The 21,484-nt window shown below is 42.4% G+C and overlaps 4 protein-coding genes across 4 annotated transcripts in view; 1 reads left to right on the forward strand and 3 right to left on the reverse strand.

Annotated features, from left to right (window-relative positions):
- coro7 (coronin 7) overlaps nucleotides 1–1,703 on the reverse strand; it is a 138,902-nt gene extending 137,199 nt beyond the window's left edge. The window contains exon 1 of the mRNA XM_086175778.1: nucleotides 1,347–1,703. Coding sequence (XP_086031904.1) covers nucleotides 1,347–1,406 — 60 coding nt within the window. The 5' untranslated portion in view covers nucleotides 1,407–1,703. The remainder of the gene's footprint in view (nucleotides 1–1,346) is intronic.
- Nucleotides 1,704–1,742: 39 nt separating this feature from the next.
- On the forward strand, nucleotides 1,743–7,352 carry dnaja3a (DnaJ heat shock protein family (Hsp40) member A3a). Its single transcript, XM_086175378.1, has 11 exons — nucleotides 1,743–1,966; nucleotides 2,662–2,798; nucleotides 3,259–3,342; nucleotides 3,436–3,642; nucleotides 4,473–4,625; nucleotides 4,712–4,859; nucleotides 5,030–5,094; nucleotides 5,850–5,978; nucleotides 6,059–6,174; nucleotides 6,311–6,408; nucleotides 6,677–7,352. Exons 1-11 carry the CDS (start codon nucleotides 1,759–1,761, stop codon nucleotides 6,694–6,696), a joined length of 1,365 nt encoding a protein of 454 aa, XP_086031504.1. The 5' UTR covers nucleotides 1,743–1,758; the 3' UTR covers nucleotides 6,697–7,352.
- Nucleotides 7,353–7,575: 223 nt separating this feature from the next.
- On the reverse strand, nucleotides 7,576–12,038 carry hmox2b (heme oxygenase 2b). The gene is made up of 6 exons (XM_086175379.1): nucleotides 11,837–12,038; nucleotides 11,352–11,429; nucleotides 10,962–11,079; nucleotides 10,202–10,693; nucleotides 9,401–9,524; nucleotides 7,576–9,293 (listed from the first exon to the last, which is right to left on the reverse strand). The coding sequence occupies exons 2-6, from the start codon at nucleotides 11,417–11,419 to the stop codon at nucleotides 9,166–9,168; spliced, it is 930 nt and encodes a 309-aa protein (XP_086031505.1). The 5' UTR covers nucleotides 11,420–11,429; nucleotides 11,837–12,038; the 3' UTR covers nucleotides 7,576–9,165.
- A 3,857-nt stretch (nucleotides 12,039–15,895) lies between these two features.
- LOC147217147 (heme oxygenase 2-like) lies at nucleotides 15,896–19,748 on the reverse strand. The gene is made up of 6 exons (XM_086176128.1): nucleotides 19,663–19,748; nucleotides 18,880–18,957; nucleotides 18,493–18,610; nucleotides 17,725–18,216; nucleotides 17,012–17,135; nucleotides 15,896–16,908 (listed from the first exon to the last, which is right to left on the reverse strand). The coding sequence occupies exons 2-6, from the start codon at nucleotides 18,945–18,947 to the stop codon at nucleotides 16,781–16,783; spliced, it is 930 nt and encodes a 309-aa protein (XP_086032254.1). The 5' UTR covers nucleotides 18,948–18,957; nucleotides 19,663–19,748; the 3' UTR covers nucleotides 15,896–16,780.
- Between the last annotated feature and the right edge of the window lie 1,736 nt (nucleotides 19,749–21,484).

Below are 21,484 nucleotides of genomic sequence, written 5' to 3' on the forward strand. Positions count from 1 at the left end.
AAAAACGGTTCACAAGAGAGCCGGGCGCCGCTTGACGACCGAGGAGAATCCCCGGTGTTCACCTGACAAGTCTATACAGGAGCGAAGTCGGCACGCTGCAGAGAAGGAACGTGGTTTGCCTTCTTTATTAGAAGTAAAAAAAAAAAGGATCTCACAGATGCAGAAGTGCTTCTGAAGGAGCAAAGCGCTGAGGAAGTGGAAAGGCTCCCTGTGTGGCGCAGCAAAGAAGTCTTTCATAACATTCAGAGGAGGCCGGAGTGTCTGCTCGACACGCTCCGACAGCCTCGGCTGATCCTCCGAAAGACCGCCACGAGCCCCAAATGAGTCGCAGAGCAATTTGAAACGGGGAAAAGTGATTTACGGCTCCGCTAAGGCTGCCTCGTTGTAAAAGTGTAACGTTGCTTTAATCGGGATAAGATGTTCGCAGTATTTCTACAAGACAAGCAAACCCGCGCGAGCTCTGTCAGCTTTTTTAATTTATCGCTTCGCTCAATAGCTTTTTATGCTGGGGTCAAAACTGTCAGCCGTCTGACACTTTCTGTGGAAAAAAAAAGTATATTATCAAAGGTTCTGGAAGCATCCCTACGTGCATTGGAGCGGCTTTATCTTGATTTACGAGATTTTCTATCACAATGTGCACAGGATCCATGCATTTTCCCCCAGGATTAAAAAGCCGCATCCACCAAACTTTCTACATGCTGCAAACTCCTACTTTCTGCATCCCCTCAGGTGCACAAGCGTGCTTTCTGCAGCGGGGAAAAGGGTCAAGTCTCACAGCACAATAGTGTCAGGTCAGATGCAAACACCCAAACCCACTGAACGTGCAAGGGATTTCACTGCAGAAACAAAGAGGGGGGATTACATAATGCACCTGAGCAGACGGAGGGCGAGAAAGTCCTGGGCTCCCAAAGACACAATCAAAGCTGCAGATATAAATTGAAGGTATTTCCAGCAGATTTGAGCCCGGTTCTGCAGCAGATGTCTGATCAATCAGTGCAAAAGCGACTCACAGCTGGAAATCACTGAGGTCGACTCAGATAACGATGATGATGGACGTCACCGCAACATCAGCTATTATGCTACCAGCTCTGCAACCACATGGCTCGTAGTTTTATTGAAATCCTGGAATGCGTTTGTGTGTTTGTGTGTGTGGACGAGTGAGTACTTTAGGATTTTCGCATTTCGTTATTTCCCCTCTATATTATGCAGTTTTCTTTTCCTTGAGATGCAGGAAGTTCCAACATCCCGTGAAGGCACGCCAGCACACAAAAAAGCAAAGCTAACGTTCATGAGCGTGCTAACGGTCGCCTTAAAGTGGGGATATCGGACCCTGCGGGGGTACTCACGTCTTTCTTGGTGATTTTTGGAGTGGTGTTTTTGAATTTGGAGGTCTTAAAGCGGTTCATGTTGTCCTCTGGGAGTGTTTCGAGGTGCCTTCCGGGTGTCGCTGTCAGGCTGCTCGCTTCCAGTCAGCGGCTCCGGCTGCAGCTGACAGCTCGGCGGCGGTGTCGCCTCGTTTTGTCCTGCGGAGCTGCCCGCTCGGGCGGGGTTCCGGCGATTGGACGCAAGATTACGCTCTCACACGCATTACACGTTTTTCCTTGTGTCACACTTATTGCGGTTTTAAGCTATAAGATACTAACGTTTGCTTTTATAGAAAGTTTTACACGAGTAGTGTGAGTTTAAGTTAACGCTGTCGGAACTTACTCCTTACTTCCGGACATGCGCAGTGCTCCGGGAGCGCCGGTCAGTCAGGCAATGATGGCGTCCTCGGCTGCTCGCCGTTTCTCACGCTGGATTGCGCTCGTCGTGTCCTCTGGACAATGCCTGGCTCCCGGAGCCGTTTCCTCCGTCAGTCGTGGCGGAGGACGTTGTTTTTCCACATACGGAGTGGGGAAAATGTGGCGGGCAGGAGGTTCAGTGTGCGGCGGAGCGGGGGATGCGTTGACATTGAGAGGGCTCTCAGGTGGCGCATGCTATTGGCCTTGACTACTCGCTACTTAGCTAGCCTAGCCTAGCCAAGGTTAGGCTAAAGCTAAGCCAACTGTTGTTATTCTTATTTTTCATGTGACAAGCCGTAAAACTAAATCATTTTAGCTGGTCGACGTCGACGCAAGCTTCCACTCGAAACGCGCCGAAGCTGTCGCTTTTATTGCCACTGAAGCTATCACTTTTATTGGCATTGAAGCTATCGCTTTAATTGCTATTGAAGCTGTCGCTATGAGTTGTATTTTAGCAACATTCTGTTGCAAAAAGCATGGGATTATTAAAGTACATTTCATCATCTCATCTCAGACAAGTGTTGGGGCAAGCATAATTCTTTTAACGTCAAAGTTGAAACTAGAATATCTCGTGGTGGCTGTTCTATAAAGATTAGGAGTACTCTAATCCCGATTTGGATAATGTGCCACTGGTGCATTGTTTACATCTTGTAACGCCAGTTTGTCCTTTTAAACTTCATATGGATCTTGATTTCGCTTCATTACCTGAGCTTTAGGTAGTTTTTCTGCTGAACTGCTTGGTGGAGCATCACCTCGTCGCTGCAGCAGCAAAGGAAGCTGGAAAATGATTTTTTCAGACGTCACAACAGTTTTTTGTTGATGCATCTGCGCTCCTCTTAATCCACAAATTTACTCTTCCTTTATGTTTGACATCTTTCAGGTTTCAAGTCTACCAATGTTGCGTGTCGCCTGTCCTTTCACACCAGCACGACCGGCAGAAGCAAGCAGGACTTCTACCAGGTCCTCGGGGTTCCTCGCACAGCAACGCAGAAAGAGATCAAGAAAGCCTACTACCAGGTCTGCAGAGATTTGGAGTTTGTATGTCAACGGCTGGAATATAAACGTCCTATCTGAAAAAAAAACACTTTTTTCAGGAAATGCAAAATCATTTCATTTGATTATAGTGTAGTCTTTGTTAAAGATGTTCAAGAATATTCTATTGTTCACAGACTATATTTCAATGTTATAATTTAAAAATACATAGCATGTATTTTTACCACTGACAATGCAGATAAGTGTTTTCTTCCTAATTTTTTCTGCTTCATGGTGCACACAGGAGTTTTGTCATGTGACATTTATGTCAAAAAAAAAGGTGGGATTACATTGCAGATAGACTGAAAATGTGGAGCCATCCCATTTCTCACCATTCAATTCAAAAGCCCAAAATCGAACAATTTGCAGATAGGAGGTTTTGCATTCCAGCCGTTGAAATTTCCTCGCAGGACCCATTTTCGAGTGCGTTTGCTGTTTCTTTCAGCTTGCCAAAAAGTACCATCCTGATACAAACAAAGACGACCCACAAGCCAAGGAGAAATTTGCTCAGCTGGCAGAAGCTTATGAGGTTCGATGTTGACACATGAACACATCTATAGTTTCTGATTTATGTAAATAAGAGGAGCGCAAATGGTATCCGTGATATTTGTGTTTGTCACAGATCCTCAGTGATGAAGGCAAGAGGAAGCAGTATGATACGTACGGCTCCGCGGGGTTCGATGCCGGGCAGGCAGGTGGGGGTCAGCAGTACTGGTCGGGACAGACCAGCAACGTGAACCCAGAAGAGCTGTTCCGCAAGATCTTCGGGGAATTTTCAGAACGCCGAGGCTTTGGCGACTTCAATGCCATCTTTGACCAGCCGCAGGAGGTTAGTCCAACACGCCGAAGGGGAATTTAGCTATTTTGCGACGTCTCATCTGAAGCTCCCTGTGGCTTTTGAAAATACTAGTATTTATAGTATTTGATTAAAATGTATTTTATTTTAGTTGGTTCATTTTTAAAATGTAATTTTAAATTTGAAGAGGATGGCGATCTTGCAACATCTAAAGAAAACATGTTAAAATATTTTTGTCGCTCTTATTAAACGACTGCACGCGCCAGTAAAAGGACGACAGCACACACAGAGCACGCCATTTTTGGTGGATAACTTAAGTTCAGCATTTTTTCATAAATACAAGAAGGACTCAATTAGTATTTTCCTTATGAGTAACCTTTAACCAACTGTTTTGTTTTTTTTTCGGAGTTCAAAATGTTTTTTTTTGCATGCGGAAATGTCATTTAGTTTTCTCTGCAGTTGTTCATTGCGACACATTTTGTTTATTCATTCAAAGCGTTTATTGTCACATGCGCGGTGTAGAAACCTGTTTCCCTGTCCAATGAAATTCCTACTTTGCTGTCCGCTGTGCATTTGGATACATAGCATAAAGGCCAAAAAAACAGAAAACGTTATATGCCGTGTTCATTTATGTTAAATTTCAAAAGGGTTGTGTGGCTCCCGGTGTCTTCTTTACTGTTGGGAAACGGGTCCAAATGACTCTTTAAGCGGTAAAAGTTGCCGACCCCTGACCTAGTTTAACATGAACCCAAACTCAGAAAACACAGCGTGGAGAGTAGAAGAAGCCAAGCGTATAAGGATATATTTTGGATTCTTTTTGGAATGGGTTTTAACCAAAGTTTTGAATATCTCTCCCATCGTAGTACATCATGGAGTTGACCTTCACTCAAGCAGCAAAGGGTGTCAACAAAGAAATATCCGTTTTCTTGGATGCAGCCTGCCAACGCTGTGACGGTAAGGGCCACGAGCCAGGCACCAAAGTCCAGCACTGCCACCACTGCAACGGCTCCGGCATGGTAATACTTCTACTACATCTGTGGTTTTCCCTCATCGACAAATATCCGTGCTGCTCTGGCTTGAAGTGGGACATTCTTCTCCGCAGGTGACGGTTAACACCGGGCCCTTTGTGATGCGATCCACGTGCAATCGTTGCGGCGGCAAAGGGACGGTGGTTTCCACCCCGTGTCGCTCGTGCCACGGATCAGGACAGACCAAGCAGAAGAAGAACGTGATGGTCCCCGTGCCTGCAGGCGAGTGCCAGCGGTTTGATTGCATTCAGCACCTTACACTCACAGCTCGACGGTACCAGTGCTAAATCTGCACCCAAGCAGGGTGCAGATTTAGTCCTGTGGGCTTGAAAATGCTTTTACACAAAGCACGAAGACATTGTCTCACCCCTGGGTTTGAATTCGCCTTTCAGGAGTGGAAGACAGCCAGACAGTCAGAATGCAAGTGGGCAAGAAAGAAATCTTCATCACGTTTCGGGTGAGAATATTCACCAACCGCCAATAATTGTAGTTGTGTTTAAAAGAGTGTCTGGTGTGCGGGTGCTCGTGCGTGGTTGTGTTGTATGAGGCAGGAAATCTTTCTTGGCACAAATGATGCGTTTTTTTTTCATTCGACCTTTCGGCTCTTATTTTGGAAAAACAACTGTTCCCGCCTTCGCCATACTGCTGCACTTAACTCTATCACGCCATTACACACATCAGCTACCGCAAGCTAGCGCTTAAAACAAAAAGAGCCAGAAACAAAAGTCGCCAGAGAGATTTTTCGGGCCGAGACCACAGAAGCGTCACAAACAGCCAGCAACATAGAAATCTAAATTCAACAGAAAATATCAAGATTCCCACCTAAGTTGCAGGTTCATCGCAACAGGTGATAAGCAAAGCTCCACGCCCGCTATGCATTATTTGCGGTGAACGGTGAAACCTCAAAAAGTTATCTTTATTTATTTATCCGTTATTTTTTATGATAGTGCAAAATAATTGTTATTGCCTCATGTCAGGTATAGTGGCAGTGTTCAGATGAAATACTGTTAACTGACAAGTTTTATTATTTGAGCCCCCACGCCTTTAACCGGTCCACGAAAACATTTTCATGCATTAAACTGGTCCCCGGTGCAAAAAAAAGCTGGAGCGCTGGTATAAGGCACTGAGCTTCCTCAGCTCTTTGGCTTTCACAATGGAGGGCTCGAAGACAAACTGTTGATACGCTTGTCAAACAGCTGCTTTGTCATCCAGGTCCAAAAAAGTCCAGTGTTCAGGAGGGACGGTGCAGACATCCACTCCGACCTGCTCATCTCTGTGGCACAAGCCATCCTGGGCGGCACGGCGAGAACACAAGGCCTTTATGAATCGCTAAATCTATCAGTGAGTACAGTCACGGTTTTCCTCAGAAGAAGAAAACTAGACGGGTGCCGTTAAAAAAAAAAAAAAAACTTTTTTTTTAGATCCCTGCAGGCATCCAGACGGACCACCGGATCCACCTGGTGGGCAAGGGGATAGCTCGAGTCAGCGGCTACGGCTTCGGAGACCACTATGTCCACGTCAAAATCAAAGTTCCCAAGTAAGACATGAGACGCACGCATTGCATACAATGTCACATACTTATTTGTCTTAGCTCTTAACTTTAATGAAAAAATGTTTTACTCGATATCACAATCCACCACGGGGTCCGACCACTGACGGGTTTCCTCGCGCAGGACGCTGACAGACCGGCAGAAAGCGCTGATGATGAGTTACGCCGAGGACGAAACGGAAGTGGAGGGAACAGTCAATGGAATTACATCAACCACTACAGGTGAGGATTTTCTCCCCCTTTTTTGTCGTACATTTTCGAAAATGCAGCCATCGAGCTGTCATGAGGTGGAGGTGTTACTCTGTGACCAGGAGGGGGCGCCAGAACAGAGGCTTTTTCTGGAAAATCGAGATTTGGTTCTTCTTAACAGCCTGTAACCGTGGTAACCGAAATGCCCCCGCCGTTGCTCGACTGCCAGCGTGAAGCACGGTTCCTTTTTATTTTCCAGCATTCGAGCGGTCTGTTTCAAATACCCTCTCTCTTCTTAAAGGCAAGAGGTCTTGGAACTGAGATGCTTCCTCACGAGGCCGAGAGAAAAGCGTGAAGCATGGAAAATCGAACCGTCGAAAGCAGCGGGGGATTGAGTTTTGGAGGATCCATATCCTTCAGTACAGACCCGCCTCCGCAGCCCTGCTGGGAATAGTCCTGGGTTGCCTGCTCTTTTCCTCTGCCTGGGTGATCGCATACAGAAGCAGATGTTCAGTGGAGTAAACCCTTTCCGGTCAAATGTCCGTTTTTGGCAACAAAGACTTGCGTCATCCTAGCATTCTGTGCATACTGTCTTTTAGTTGATGGATGATCGGCAGATTAACACGGAGATTAAAAAAAAAATGCAAAAATGACAAGACTGACGATACAGAAAAACCATCTAAATCTGTGATGTGATTATCATCTTGGTCTAGATAATTTAATGCTTTTATAAATTCATCCATTGTTCACTAAGATGGGGGTCACCAATTGCAGCAGCAGAACACGTCTGGCCCGAGCGGCCAGCTCCAGGACCAGGATACGTTTGGTTTCAGATTTAGGGTCACAAAGGTGGACAGTCAAACTCGAGTGTGTTGCCCCATCTTTCCCTCGGACTTTTGCACACATCTGTATATAAAAACAGTTGCGTTATTGTGACACCAAATGTCTAAAACCTATAATAAAAGTCTTTAAGGAAATGTCAAGAAATGTTTTGTAAAAAGGCAGTGACGAGTGGAAGGCCACGCGCTCGATTTTAGATCATGCCGTTTCTGCGCAACAAGTGTTCCTGGAAACCTCAATGTCTCTTCTTGCACTTTCCCGCCAACTGTCCTCTGAAATTCCCCAGACTCACAATTTGAAACTGTATCTTAAAGTTAAGGCTCAGGAAAAACACACATGGGCAAATTTGACAACATTCGAGGTTTGCGTATACTTTATTCGAAGAAACTAATAGAGTTTCACTCTCATACAACGAAACCACACCAGCTTCTGATTACCAGGTGTTGTTCACTCAGATACACAAGAGAATGGAGCACGGAGTTGACGATAACCGGTATAAAACAGGAAAGCATTCCACTCTGCGATCTGATTCATGATGGCCACGGCATGCAATTTTCCAAAAACGCAACTAGTGTCTTAAGAATACCAACAGGCTCACGTGAACTTAAAATAAAACTGTTAGATAATCTCCATGTTAGTCCTCTCTGTGTCCGCGTTCAGAAACACTACAGCTGTTTGCGCAAAAGTAAAGTATATTACAAATTCATTTGTAGGAATGTCATTTAACAATACGGTTGAGGTGTAGCCGTGGTATCCGAAATGAAAAGAAAACGGCACAAGCAAAGTTTTAACCAAAAAAAAAAAAAAAAACACAAAGTTTAACCGTGCAACTGCAAATACTGAGTTTAAGTTAAAAACAGCCAAGGAGGCCGAGTACAGTCTGAGAAACAAACAGATTTGGTTGACAGTGATTATAGGTATCATTTGCAAAATTATACACAAAAACATGGCAGCTGAGGGAAGGCTCCTAATAAAACACAGCACTCGGACCCGTTGAGCATTCCTGCTGATGAATTTGGTAGCGATACCAAAAATCTGGACCAGAAACTGCTGCGACCGTATGTCTCCTGATACAGGCTCTTTTGGAGGCTGAAGCTGATAAATAGAAACTCGTCGTTTTTACAAACGCAGTATGCCTCGTCCAAAAACTTGTGCAACTAAACATGCATCCGCTGATACCAGTTAGATCTTGAGTTGGTATTTTAATCTTACACTTGTCAAAGTGTAGGCGTGCAGCCATTTAACTACTGATTCCTATCACATTTTAGTTTCAGAAAAATAATAAAGCTCATGACAGCATTTACAGCCCATCTGTGTATGATGAAATCGGATTATACGACCCAAATGAAGTTTTTCTGCGGGGCATGTGCTAAAATACAGCATTTGGCGACATTTAATGACATTATGATTTCGAATAAACCGTTAGTTTAATTTTTTTTCTTGCCAAATTCAAATCCTTCAAGGCAGAAATTCACAAGAGGCAGACCAGCATTGACAAGCTAGCCTTACATAACATATGCATAGTAGGTTTTTTTTTTTAAATATCTTTTTAAACCCTCCTTGTATCACGCCATGCATTAAACTTACAGTCAGCATGGAAAGGGTACTGTGCTTTGTCAAGTCTGCAAAATGTCATTCAAAATCTGGAGAAAATAATCACTTCCAAAAGAAAATGAGGTAGAGAAATGAAAAGTTTGGAGGATATAAAATAACAAGGTGGACCTGGATAGATGGATGGAGTTACTGGATATTTGTAGCGACCTTAGATTAATATAGGAATTTCACTTGAGAAATAACAAAAACCAAGAACGTTACATCTGGCAAAAATGTAACACTGAACACACCTGGGCCTGTTTTAAGAGCTGAATGGATGGAACAGTCTACAGTTTGTTGTGATTCACGACTCTCCTTGCTGTCTGCCCTTCTCCTCCTCCTCCTGCTGTGGCTCGATCACATCAGATACCATGCAGCTAGTCCAGCTAATGCAGCAAACCAAGTGGCAAAAAGGACCTGTCCTGTGGGATGTCGCAGTACCGCCATTGCAAGCTGGCGTGCGTACGCTGTTCCACCAGATGCCGCTGAGAAAGACAGGACCACAAAAAAGGAATATAAACTTAAATAATGTCGCCAAGTGTGATTCATTGGGGGGTCATCATAGGTAGCGCATAGATTAATGTTAGCATACCCATTTTAGCAGCGTAGTATGGACATTTGCTGATGTCTCCATCCATTGCTCCGTGAGCCGGCATACCACCATCGAGAACATCTTCCACCATGGTTTTGCCGATCTCTTCCAACTCCTCAAACACCTATGAGCACAAGTGTGTATGGGTTTGTTTGTTTCAAACATACCAGCACTCCCTCGCTCCAAAGCAAAAACATCCAACTGAAAATACAATGTCAACCCCTGTGAATGTTCCATGCATTTGTCTATGCTCCTGTCAGAGGCCAGCCATCACCATTCAACCCCAGGCAACCAAAGGAAAAAAAACAAGACCCAGATAATGATAATCATGTATTTGCAGTCCCTATGTCCTCTATTGTAAGTCGCTTTGGATAAAAGCGTCTGCCAAATGCAATGTAATGTAATGTAATGTAATAATGTGGTTTGAAATGCATGCACAAAGTTGACCTATATTTGTAGTAGCTCGTGCTACGTGAATGCCTTTCTATTGCATATTCCTTTAAAAATCCAGCCAAGGATAGTTGGGATATTTCACCAATATTCGGTTAAAAAATTAGTGATAGCGCCCAATGAAACATTGGGCCGACTGAATCTTTTAGGAACTGGGCAGGGCTGTGTCACATGAATTAGATCACTAGATAGCAACGCTAACAATTAACATTTCTATTAATACTACTACAACTACTCTAAAATCCTCCTTCATGATGAATGCCTGCATTATAAGCTACGTTGCATTGCAATGGAAAAGTGTCATTCTTTCTCCACCTTTTTAACTTCTTTCCCACTGTGCTGGTGTCTTACCTCCATGTTAAACTGAAAGGCCTTGACAGCTTCTTCCACCAGCCTCTTCTTTATCTCCATGTCACACTCCAGCTCATTCATCCTACTGCGGTACAGCTGCTTGAATGCTTTGGCGCTATGGATGGCATCGAATTTGTAGAATTCAAGGCCCTCTCCCGTCGGTGGAAGCTTCAAGGCTCTCTGCGCCACCTTCTTCAGCACCTGTCCCCCAGATAGGTCCCCCATGTAGCGGGTGTAGGCGTGGGCCACCAGCAGCACCGGGTCTTCCTGCCCCACCTGGTGTATACGGTCCACATAGCGCTGGGTGGCCTGTGAACAGCTGATCTGGCTCTGCCAGTCAGGACCATAAAAGTACTCCAGGTCACGAGCCAAGGCCTCGTGACGATGCAGCTCTACAGGAAAATAAAGGGGTGCAAAGTGGTGGTGGTCTTTATTCCGTTCTATCTCCTCTTCCATGGCGCTGTATGTGAAATAGAGAGCCACGGACCCAAGCTGTGGAAGACAGAACAAGGACTTCATTTCTCTTTGGCTTTCCTACACAGATATTTTAAACATAAACTTATTGTTAGTCACCTCTTGTCTTTAGACAAAAATCTAACGAGCGGTTCATGTATCGGTGCGTCAACAGGATTGTGCACATCTACAGTGCCAGGTTTTTTCATTAAAATTAATGGAGGGAGCCAAGGATGTGCAAAGGTGAAATCTTTTACTTTTTGAGGCACACCTATTTATGATATTCTGTGTTTTTCTTTGCGCTGACCTTAAAGAGCTCTCTACGGATGCGTCCCCTGAGGAAGTCCTTTACAAACTGGGTGTTTTCCGCTTTTTCGTGAACCTCTTTGGTTCCTGCTGCCAACATCTCTGAGAGATCGTCAGGACTGGAGGAGCGGGGATAGTCAGCATAGCATACACATTAGCCCTGCAACTAACAATCTGATTACTGTTGCAATGTCAGAAAATGGAGAGAAATGCTCATCAGTGTTTTCCAAAACTTTTGTCCTCCAATGTCCAGAATGAAAGGATTTTTTACTTGCGGTCACACACAGGTAGAGAAACCAAATAATATTCATATACAGACACTTGGGGCTCTTAAATTACTCCACATACTCCACTGTTTTTAAAGATAATGTAAAATCAAGTGGCAATTTACCTGAGGGTGTTTTCTTTCTCATCATATACAGGTCTTTCTCCACTGGACGCACTCTCCGTTGTCGCCATTGTTGCAATGCTGAATCACAGGCAGAGCTTTGATAAGCAAGCGGTGGTCATTACTTATTCAAATTGTCTATTGCACGACCTTTGCGCTAAACTATCGCTTGAGAAAGTGAAGTGCAAGTTTTTCTGGGAGCAAAAGAAAAATAAACAGCAACAACAAAAGGCAACCTGTGACAAGCAGTAAGCTCCAGAAGTTTGTTTGGTGGCTTGGGAGTTTTCAAATTATAATATCTAGAAACAAAACATATGCAGTGTATCTTGTACTTAAGCATTCATATGTGCAGCTAGGCAAACTAAATTCAGGTAGTCCTCTGTTGTTCTCTTTTCAACAATCAGGCACTTTCAGGTTAATCAAATAGATGTCAAACTTAAAATCACGAATTATAAACAGTGGTCAAAGACAACTTGATGAATACATACCAAAGTTCCAGCGGTTATGAAACAAAATTCCCAAAAAAAGAGGAGCTAGAACAGCTCCAGTCCTTGTCACTCCTGGCTCTGTTCCTGAGTTGAAGATGACGTTCACAGCCCCCGTCTGTCAGTTGGTTCAGCACGTAGAGGACCTTATTTGTTCTGAAAAGTAAAGTCAGGCAATGTTAAGGCTGATACTCTGTGGTTGACCGTGGTTTGAGCTCTCATCGGAAAAGCCTTCCTATGTGCAGTCACATCAGGGGCCTTCTGGTGTTTACAACCAGGGAAGCACTCTCACAAAAACAACTGGATTCCACTAGCTACTGTCATTGAGAGCGACCAAACGTCACTGGAGTGGACGGTCTTAATTCACCGTTAAACCACATATATTGAATCCGTGAGCTCTTTCTCAACGACAGGGAAGAAGATCGCACTTTTTCCAAAACAGAAACGTCAAATTGTCTTCTTAAGACTCCCTCTGACAACAAGAGCTAACTTTATCTCATGACGTTAGCAGGCTAATGGCTAGCAAACACAGAAGCTAACCGAGCTTCACTGTCATAATACGTAACTAGGTCGGCACGGTATATCATATTCATAAAAAAGATTTCATTTGAAGATTTTTTTTTAATATATATCCACATTAGAACAACAAACCATCCTATATTACTCGTCAGCGGTTACTAAATCAAGGTGAAGTTGTGTCCTCGGGCTCCGGTCCAGTTCCGCCCCCTGCCGGCTGCAACCGGTCACGTGTCTTTAACCGGAAGTGCTGTGACTGCACATTTACCAGTTTGAAAAAATAGTAGTAAATATACCGACGTTCAACAACAACAAAGATAGCAAAATTATACCGGTACGGTGCAAAATATAATAGTTATTGCAACCTATTATATTGCAACCTATTATCCATGAATTTATTGAAATGAAACAATGCTCCTTGCAGCACTGGCCTCAAAGTGTTCAGGTTAACCCTGGCACAAACTCCTCTGTATTTTATTGCATACTATCAAAAACAAATTAACTTTGTTTGTTCCACCCTGTTGCCACAATGAAGATGAAAAACTCACCTAGCACTAAGTATTCATTGCAAGAATACCCCTGCTTTGACAGTGTTCATGGTGTTATTGTTCCAGTCATTTGGTTTTCATTTAAAATGTGTCAAGAAGCTTCAAACATTCCCCCTCCGTCCTCTTTTCCACAGAGCTATAATTACACCAGAGAAAATATACTATCAGACACACATTTCACCACACCTTTTCCCATCCAAGGTTACAACCGTTGTAATTATCCATGATATTTATTTGTAAAAGACATGTCATCCTACTATTATCCCCTTCTCAGTTGGACTCCACTTTGATGGAAAGTACTTCAAAAAATATGTATTATTATAATTATTATAATTATTATACATTACTTTGATGGTAAGTGCTTTATAAATATATGTATTATTATTACTATTATCATCATCATTATTACTATTATTATTATATATTACTTTGATGGCAAGTGCTTTCTAAATACATGTATTATTATTATTAGAAGTAGTCGTAGCAGGTAGAATTAGTAGTAGTAGTAGCAGCAGCAAGCTGCTGCTTCTTCTTCTCCTTTTGGCTTTTCCCTTCAGGGGTCGCCACAGCGAATCAACCTTCTCCATCTCACCCTATTCTCTGTATCCTCCTCTCTCTAAAGAACTACCTTCATATCTTCTCCCAATACATCCATAAATCTTCTCCTTGGTCTTCCTCCAGACCTCTTGCCTGGCAGCTCCAATTCCAGCATCCGTCTACCGATACATTCACTATCCCTCCTCTGTACATGACTGAACCATCTCAGTCTGGCTTCTCTGACCTCTTCAAAACATCTACCGTGCTGTTCCTCCGATAGACTCATTCCTGATCCTATCCATCCTGGTCACTCCCAAAGAGAACCTCAGCATCTTCATCTCTGTGACCTCTAGCTCTGCCTCCTGTCTTTTCGTCATTGTTAATGATCTAGGCCATACAGCATCGCTGGTTCACCACTTGTCTTGTTCACCTTTCCTTTCATTCTGGCTGAAAGTCTTCTTTCACATAGTACCCCTGACACTTTTCTCCACCCATTCCAACCTGCTTGGACCCGTCTCTTCACCTCTTTTCCACACTCTCCTACGCTCTGGACTGTTGACCCTAAGTACCTGAAATCCTCCGACTTCTTGATCTCCACTCCCTGTAGCCTCACCGTTCCACCCGAGTTCTTCTCATTCACACACATATATTCTGTCTTGCTGCGACTAACTTTCATTCCTCTCCTTTCCAGAGCATACCTCCACCTCTCTAGATTTTCCTCTACCTGTTTTCTGCTCTCACTACAGATCACAATGTCATCTGCAAACATCATGGTCCATGGAGATTCCTGTCTAAACTCATCTGTCAGCCTATCCATCACCATTGCAAACAGAAGGGGCTCAGAGCTGATCCCTGGTGGAGTCCCACCTCCATCTTTAACTTCTGTTACTCCTACAGCACACCTCACCACTGTCTCACAGCTAGCATACATGTCCTGCACCAGTCTAACATACTTCTCTGCCACTCCAGACTTCCTCATACAATACCAGAGCTCCTCTCTTGGCACCCTGTCATATGCTTTTTCAAGTCTACAAAAACACAATGAAACTCCCTCTGGCCTTCTCTATTGGCATCCTCAAAGCAAATACTGCATCTGTAGTACTCTTACTAGGCATGACGCCATACTGCTGTTCACAGACGCTGGCTTCTGGTCTCAGTCTGATTTCCACTACTCTTTCCCATAACTTCATTGTATGGCTCATCAACTTTATTCCTTTATAGTTGCCACAATTCTGCACATCCCTCTTACTCTTAAAAATGGCCACCATCACACTTCATCTCCATTCTTCAGGCATCTTCTCACTCTCTAAGATCCTGTTGAATAATCTCATCAGAAATTGTACCGCTGCCTCTTCTAGATACTTCCACAGGTATATCATTGGGAACAACTGCTTTTCCACTCTTCATCCTCTTCAGTGCCTTCCTCACTTCAATTTTACTAATTTGTGCTACTAATTTGTGATCCAGTATGATCTGGTTATTAATATTGATTTGCATATTTGATTTTAACAAAAGTTTTACGCCGGATGCCCTTCCTGACGCAACCCCCTGCATTTATCCGGGCTTGGGACCGGGTCGAGGCTGGCTCGGGGAGACACGGGCCCGCTGTTGCTAATACAAGCTGTTGCTAATACATTAAATTGGTTTGAGAGCTGCTTCTGTGATTCAGTTCGATAAATATGATAAGAGACTGCTAAAAAAAAGCTGCCAGAAGAAGTTAGGTACCAACACAAGATCCTCTTTTGCTAATTGTATTCATATCTTCCTTTTTGCTATTCTGATGAGGTAAGAACCTCAAAGAATTTAACATTATCTTCACCCTTATTAAAGCATTTAGCTGTGGCTTTGCCGGGTCATCTAGGGAGGATCATCTAAATAGATTGATGGGCTATCTGAAGCCCGGGCTAATATCAGTAATAGAACTGAAATAGTATAAAAGCAAAGAGATTATAAAGATACCTTGGAAACACAGACAAAACATGTACATCTTTCAAATGTTGTGACAATGGCTGTTTTTCTGTCAAGGGCAGTGTATAACCTAGACCGGTCGGCAGACGAGAAACTGCTGCAACGTTTTTTCTTGTTCTGATACAGGCTCTTTTGGAAGCTAAAGCTGATAACTAGATACTCGGTTTTTTGTTTTTTTTTTATAAATGTAATACCTTGCGGTTTTACAAACGCAGTATGCCTCATCCAAAAACCTGTGCAACTAAACATGCATCCGCTGATCTGTTAGATCTCGAGTTGGTATTTTAATCTTACACTTGTCAAAGTGTAGCTGTGCAGCCATTTAACTACTGATTCTTATCACATTTCAGTTTTAAGAAAAATAATAAAGCTCATGGCAGCATTTACAGCCACTCTGTGTATGATGAAATCTGATGATGTGACACAAATGAAGTTTTTTCTGCAGGGCATGCGTTAAAATACAGCATTTGGCGACATTTATTGACATTATGATATCGAATAAACCATTGCCTTAATTTTTTTTATTGCCAAAGTCAAATACTTCAAGGCAGAAATTCACTAGAGGCAGACCAGTACTGACAAGCTAGCCTTACATAACATATGCATAGTAGTTTTTTTAAAATATCTTTTTAAACTCTCCATGTATCATGTCATGAAATAAACTTACAGTCAGCATGATAAAGGGTACTGTGCTTTGTCAAGTCTGCAAAATGTCATTCAAAATCTGAATAAAATATCACAAAATGAGGTAGAGAAATTTCAAGTTTGGAGGATACAAGATAAAAAGGTGGACCTAGACATGTATGCCGTTACTGGATATTTGTGGCGACATTTTTGTCAATTAAAATCTGAATAAAATATCACAAAATGAGGTAGAGAAATTTCAAGTTTGGAGGATACAAGATAACAAGGTGGATCTAGACAGACGTATGGAGTTACTGGATATTTGTAGCAACATTTTTGTCATTCAAAATCTGAAGAAAATATCACAAATATCACAAAATGAGGTAGAGAAATTTCAAGTTTAGAAGGATATAACATAGCAAGGTGGACCTAGACAGACGTATGGAGTTACTGGATATTTGTAGCAACATTTTTGTCATTCAAAATCTGGAGAAAATATCACAAATATCACAAAATGAGGTAGAGAAATTTCAAGTTTGGAGGATATAACAAGTTGGACCTAGACAGATGGAGTTGCTGGATATTTGTAACGACCCTATAGATTAATATAGGAATTTCACTGAGAAATAACAAAAACCAGTTACGTTACATCTGGCAAAAATGTAACATTGAACACACCTGGGCCTGTTTTGAGTGCTGAATGGATGGAACAGTCTACAGTTTGTTGTGATTTACTACTCTCCCCCTGGCTTTATCACATCAGATACCATGCAGCTAGTCCAGCTAAAGCAGCAAACCAAGTGGTAAAAAGGACTTGTCCTGTGGGATGTCGGAATACCACCATTGCGAGCTGGCATGCATACGCTGTTCCAACAGATGCCGCTGAGAAAGAAAGGACCACAAAAAATATGAAAATTAAATAATGTCACCAAGTATGATTCATTGGGGGTCATCATAGGTAGCGCATAGATTAATGTTAGCATACCCATTTTAGCGGCGTGGTATGGACATTTGCTGATGTCTCCATCCATTGCTCCGTGAGCCGGCATACCACCATCGAGAACATCCTCCACCATGGTTTTGCCGATCTCGTCCAACTCCTCAAACACCTATGGGCACAAGTGTGTATGGGTTTGTTTGTTTCAAACATAACAGCACTCCCTCGCTCCTAGGCAAAAACATGCAACTGAAAATACAATGTCAACCCCTGTGAATGTTCCATGCATTTGTCTATGCTCCTGTCAGAGGCCAGCCATCACCATTCACCATACATTGTGTTTGTAAGATAATCTGTGATGTGAAATGAATGAAGTCCAAATGGCTGTCGTGCATACTCAAAGTTTGACTATATCTGTAATAGCCCATACTGCGTGAATGCCTTTCTATTGCATATTTCTTGAAAATCCAGCCAAGGATAGTTGGGATATTTCACCAATAGTCAGCTAAAAAATAAGCGACGGCACTCAATGAAACATTTGGCCGACCGAATCTTTTAGGAACTGGGCAGGGCTGTGTCACATGAATTAGATCATTAGATAGCAACGTTAACACGTAACATTTCTATTAATACTACTACAACTACTCTAAAATCCTCCTTCATGATGAATGCCTGCATTATAAGCTACGTTGCATTGCAATGGAAAAGTGTCATTCTTTCTCCACCTTTTTAACTTCTTTCCCACTGTGCTGGTGTCTTACCTCCATGTTAAATAGAAAGGCCTTGACAGTTTCATCAAGCAGCCTCTTTTTTGTCTCCATATTCAGCTCCAGCTCATTCATCCTATTGAAGTACAACTGCTTGAATGCTTTGGCGCTATGGATGGCATCAAATTTGTAGAATTCAAGGCCCTCTCCCGTCGGTGGAAGCTTCAAGGCTCTCTGCGCCACCTTCTTCAGCACCTGTCCCCCAGATAGGTCCCCCATGTAGCGGGTGTAGGCGTGGGCCACCAGCAGCACCGGGTCTTCCTGCCCCACCTGGTGTATACGGTCCACATAGCGCTGGGTGGCCTGTGAACAGCTAATCTGGCTCTGCCAGTCAGGACCATAAAAGTACTCCAGGTCACGAGCCAAGGCCTCGTGACGATGCAGCTCTACAGGAAAATAAAGGGGTGCAATGTGGTGGTGGTCTTTATTCCGTTCTATCTCCTCTTCAATGGCGCTGTATATAAAATACAGAGCCATGGACCCAAGCTGTGGAAGAAAGGACAAGAGTTCAACTCTCTTTGCCTTTCCTACATACATATGTTAAACATATACTAAATGCTAGTCACCTATTCTTTCAGTTTCTTCAGACAAAAATCTAACAAGTTGTTCATTTATCGGTCTGTCAACAGGATTGTGCACATCTACAGAGCCAGTTTTTTTTTTTTTTAAATTGATGGAGGGAGCCAAGGATTGCAAAGGCGAAATCTTTTACTTTTTGAGGCACATCTATTTATGTTATTCTGTGTTTTTCTTTGCGCTAACCTGAAAGATTTCTATACGGAGGCGTCCCTTGAGGAAGTCCTTAACATACTGGGTGTTTTCCACTTCTTCATGAACCTTTTTGGTTCCTGCTGCCAACATCTCAATGAGATCGTCAGGCCTGGGGAGGCGGGGATAGTCAGCAATAGTCAGCATAGCATACACATTAGCCCTGCAACTAACAATCCAATTAGCGTTGCAATATCAGAAAATAGATAAATGCTCGTCAGTGTTTTCCAAAACCTTTGTCCGCCAATGTCCAGAAGGAAGGGACTTTTTACTTACGGTCACAGATATGTAAAGAAACCATAAAATAGACATATACAAACACTTGGGGCTTTGACATTACTCCAGTTTTTAAAGATAATATAAAATCAAGAGGCAATTTACCTGACGGTGTTTTCTTTCTCGTCATTTACAGGTCTTTGTTCACTGGACGCATTCTCTGTTAACGCCATTGTTGCAATGCTGGATCACAAGCATAGCTTTGATGAGCAAGTGGTGGTCATTATTCATTCAAACTGTTTATTGTATGACTTTAGCGCTGAACTATAGTTTGAGACAGTAATGTGCACGTTTTTCGGAGCAAAAGAAAAGAAACATCAAGTTTTCAAATTGTAACAACCGGGAACAAAACGTATGCAGTGTATCTTGTTCTTCAGCATTCAGATGTGCAGCTAGGCAAACTAAATTCAGTTAGTCCGCCGTTGTTCACTTTTCAACAATCAGGCACTTTCGGGTTAATAAACAATATGTCAAAATAATGTCACAAATTATAAACAGTGGTCAAAAACGACTCTGTGAGGGAAGCACTCTTAAAATACAACTGGACTCCACTAGCTACTGTCATTGAGAGCGACCAAACGTCACTGGATTGGTCTTACTTCACCGTTAGACAACATATACCGAATCTGTAAGCTGTTTCTCAGCGATACGCAAAAAGATCGCACTTTTTCCAAAACAGAAACGTCACATTGTCTTCTTAACAGACTCCCTCAGACAACAAGAGCTAACTTTTTATCACGATTTTAGCAGGCTAATGGCAAGCAAACACACAAGCTAACCGAGTTTCACTGTCATAACACGGAGCTAAGTCGGCAATGTATATCATATTCATAAAAAATATTTCATTTGAATTTTTTTTTACTATGTATCCACATCAGAACAACAAACCGTCATATATTCCTCGCCAGCAGTTACTAAATCAAGAAAGTTTAGTTGTGTCTACAGGCTCCGCTCCAGTCCCGCCCCCTGCCGGCTGCGACTGGTCACGTGTCTTTGACCGGAAGTGCTGGGACTGCCCATTTACTAGTTTAAAAAATAATAAATATACCAACGTTCAACAATAAAGATAGCAAATATATCGGTACGGTGCAAAATATAGTAGGTCTTGCAACAGTACAAATCCCCTGACTATTTTGCTCACCATGAATTCATTGAAATGAAACAATGCTCCTTGCAGTGGTAGCCTCAAAGTGTAAGCTTCATTTTGTTGCACAAACAAAAGACTTATGTGCACACCACCATCTGACAACCACTGACCAAGACAAATAATTTTTAAATAAATTGCAAGTCTGTCTTACATCTACTGGTATTAATACAATGTCTGCTGTGTTATTTAACCTCTGCTGCTCTATCAAATGCCTCTGATGCGCCCACATGAACAGCATTAATATCTGATAGATGCAAGTATTTGACAGGTCAAAGTCTACAAAACAAAGTCAACAAAATAAAAAGTTGTTGGCTTCATTTATTCATTTGTTTATGGTTGTGTGCGGGGTGCTCTTGGGACTTTTATTTGTAACCAAATAGTTAACCATCTAAGCATATGTGTTATTGTGCATCATGGAAGAGTTCTGTTTCGTGGTATTGGAGAGCAAGTTTTCCATAAAGCAGATTCATTTTGTGAATCACTGTTTAGGTTAACCCTGGTACTAACTCCTCTGTATTTTATTGCATTGTATCAAAAACAAATTAACTTTGTTTGTTCCACTCTGTTGCCACGATGAAGATGAAAAACTCACCTAGCATCAAGTATTCATAGCAAGAGTACCCCTGCTTTGACAGTGTCCATGGTGTTATTGTTCCAGTCATTTGATTTTCATTAAAAATGTGTCATTGAGAAGCTTCAACCTTTCCCCCTCCGTCCTCTTTACCACAGAGCTATAATTACACCAGAGAAAATATACTATCAGACACACATTTCACCACACCTTTTTCCATCCAAGGTTACAACCGTTGTAATTATCCATGATATTCATTTGTAAAAGACATGTCATCCTACTATTATCCCCTTCACAGTTGGACTGCACTTATAAAGCACTGGAGAAGTGCTTTATAAAAATATGTATTATTATTATTGTTATAATTATCATCATCATCGTTATTTTTATTATTACAATTATCATACATTACTTTGATGGCAAGTGCTTTATAAATGTATGTAATATTATTTATTGAAGTATTAGTAGTAGTAATAATTGGTAGAAGTGGTAGTAGTAGTAGTGGCATCAGAAAAAAATCAGAAAGAAAATTCACATGGAAACTAGGATTTTACTTTTCTTTGAACACTTTGAAGTGAAACATTCTGCCTCGCACTCCTTGACAAAACACTTTGTTTACATTATGTTGAAAGGTAATGTGGCAATTACTGATGGAGGTCAACTAATGATTTTGCAGGGTTTGTTTTTTTGTTTTGTTTTTTTGTGCTAATGACTCATGCATGCTGCTCAGGAATAATGCATGAGGTGGTTGTTTGTTTCCTAGAGCAGTTGTCCTCCATCAGTGAATGTATGAATGCATTGTGTGCCCACTGTGTATACGTGTGTGTGGTGGTCAAGTACTGATATCAGGCTGGCAGACTACCGCAGTGTCAGATGTTCTGTTGGCGGGGCAGCAGATCCCCCCTCCACTGTTTTGCAAATGAGTCACAGGAGGTTGGTGGGGGAAAAAAGATGAGCTAACAAGATGATTCACTTCCCTCCAGCGGGGCCAG

Source organism: Fistularia commersonii, chromosome 28 (assembly GCF_037954325.1).
Source record: "Fistularia commersonii isolate RoL2024-O1a breed Wild chromosome 28, RoL_Fcom_v1.0, whole genome shotgun sequence".
Classification (NCBI taxonomy): Eukaryota; Metazoa; Chordata; class Actinopteri; order Syngnathiformes; family Fistulariidae; genus Fistularia; species Fistularia commersonii.

Bases quoted from the DNA above. Each gene is read 5' to 3' on its own strand.
- dnaja3a (XM_086175378.1), top strand. From the start codon at position 1,759: ATGATGGCGTCCTCGGCTGCTCGCCGTTTCTCACGCTGGATTGCGCTC. The intron at 5,095-5,849 runs GTGAGAATATTC...TTTGTCATCCAG, and splicing joins AAATCTTCATCACGTTTCGG to GTCCAAAAAAGTCCAGTGTT. The intron at 6,409-6,676 runs GTGAGGATTTTC...CTCTTCTTAAAG, and splicing joins AATTACATCAACCACTACAG to GCAAGAGGTCTTGGAACTGA.
- hmox2b (XM_086175379.1), bottom strand. From the start codon at position 11,419: ATGGCGACAACGGAGAGTGCGTCCAGTGGAGAAAGACCTGTATATGAT. The intron at 11,080-11,351 runs GTAAATTGCCAC...CCGCTCCTCCAG, and splicing joins GAGAAAGAAAACACCCTCAG to TCCTGACGATCTCTCAGAGA. The intron at 9,525-10,201 runs GTAAGACACCAG...TTGTGCTCATAG, and splicing joins CCTTTCAGTTTAACATGGAG to GTGTTTGAGGAGTTGGAAGA.
- LOC147217147 (XM_086176128.1), bottom strand. From the start codon at position 18,947: ATGGCGTTAACAGAGAATGCGTCCAGTGAACAAAGACCTGTAAATGAC. The intron at 18,611-18,879 runs GTAAATTGCCTC...CCGCCTCCCCAG, and splicing joins GAGAAAGAAAACACCGTCAG to GCCTGACGATCTCATTGAGA. The intron at 17,136-17,724 runs GTAAGACACCAG...TTGTGCCCATAG, and splicing joins CCTTTCTATTTAACATGGAG to GTGTTTGAGGAGTTGGACGA.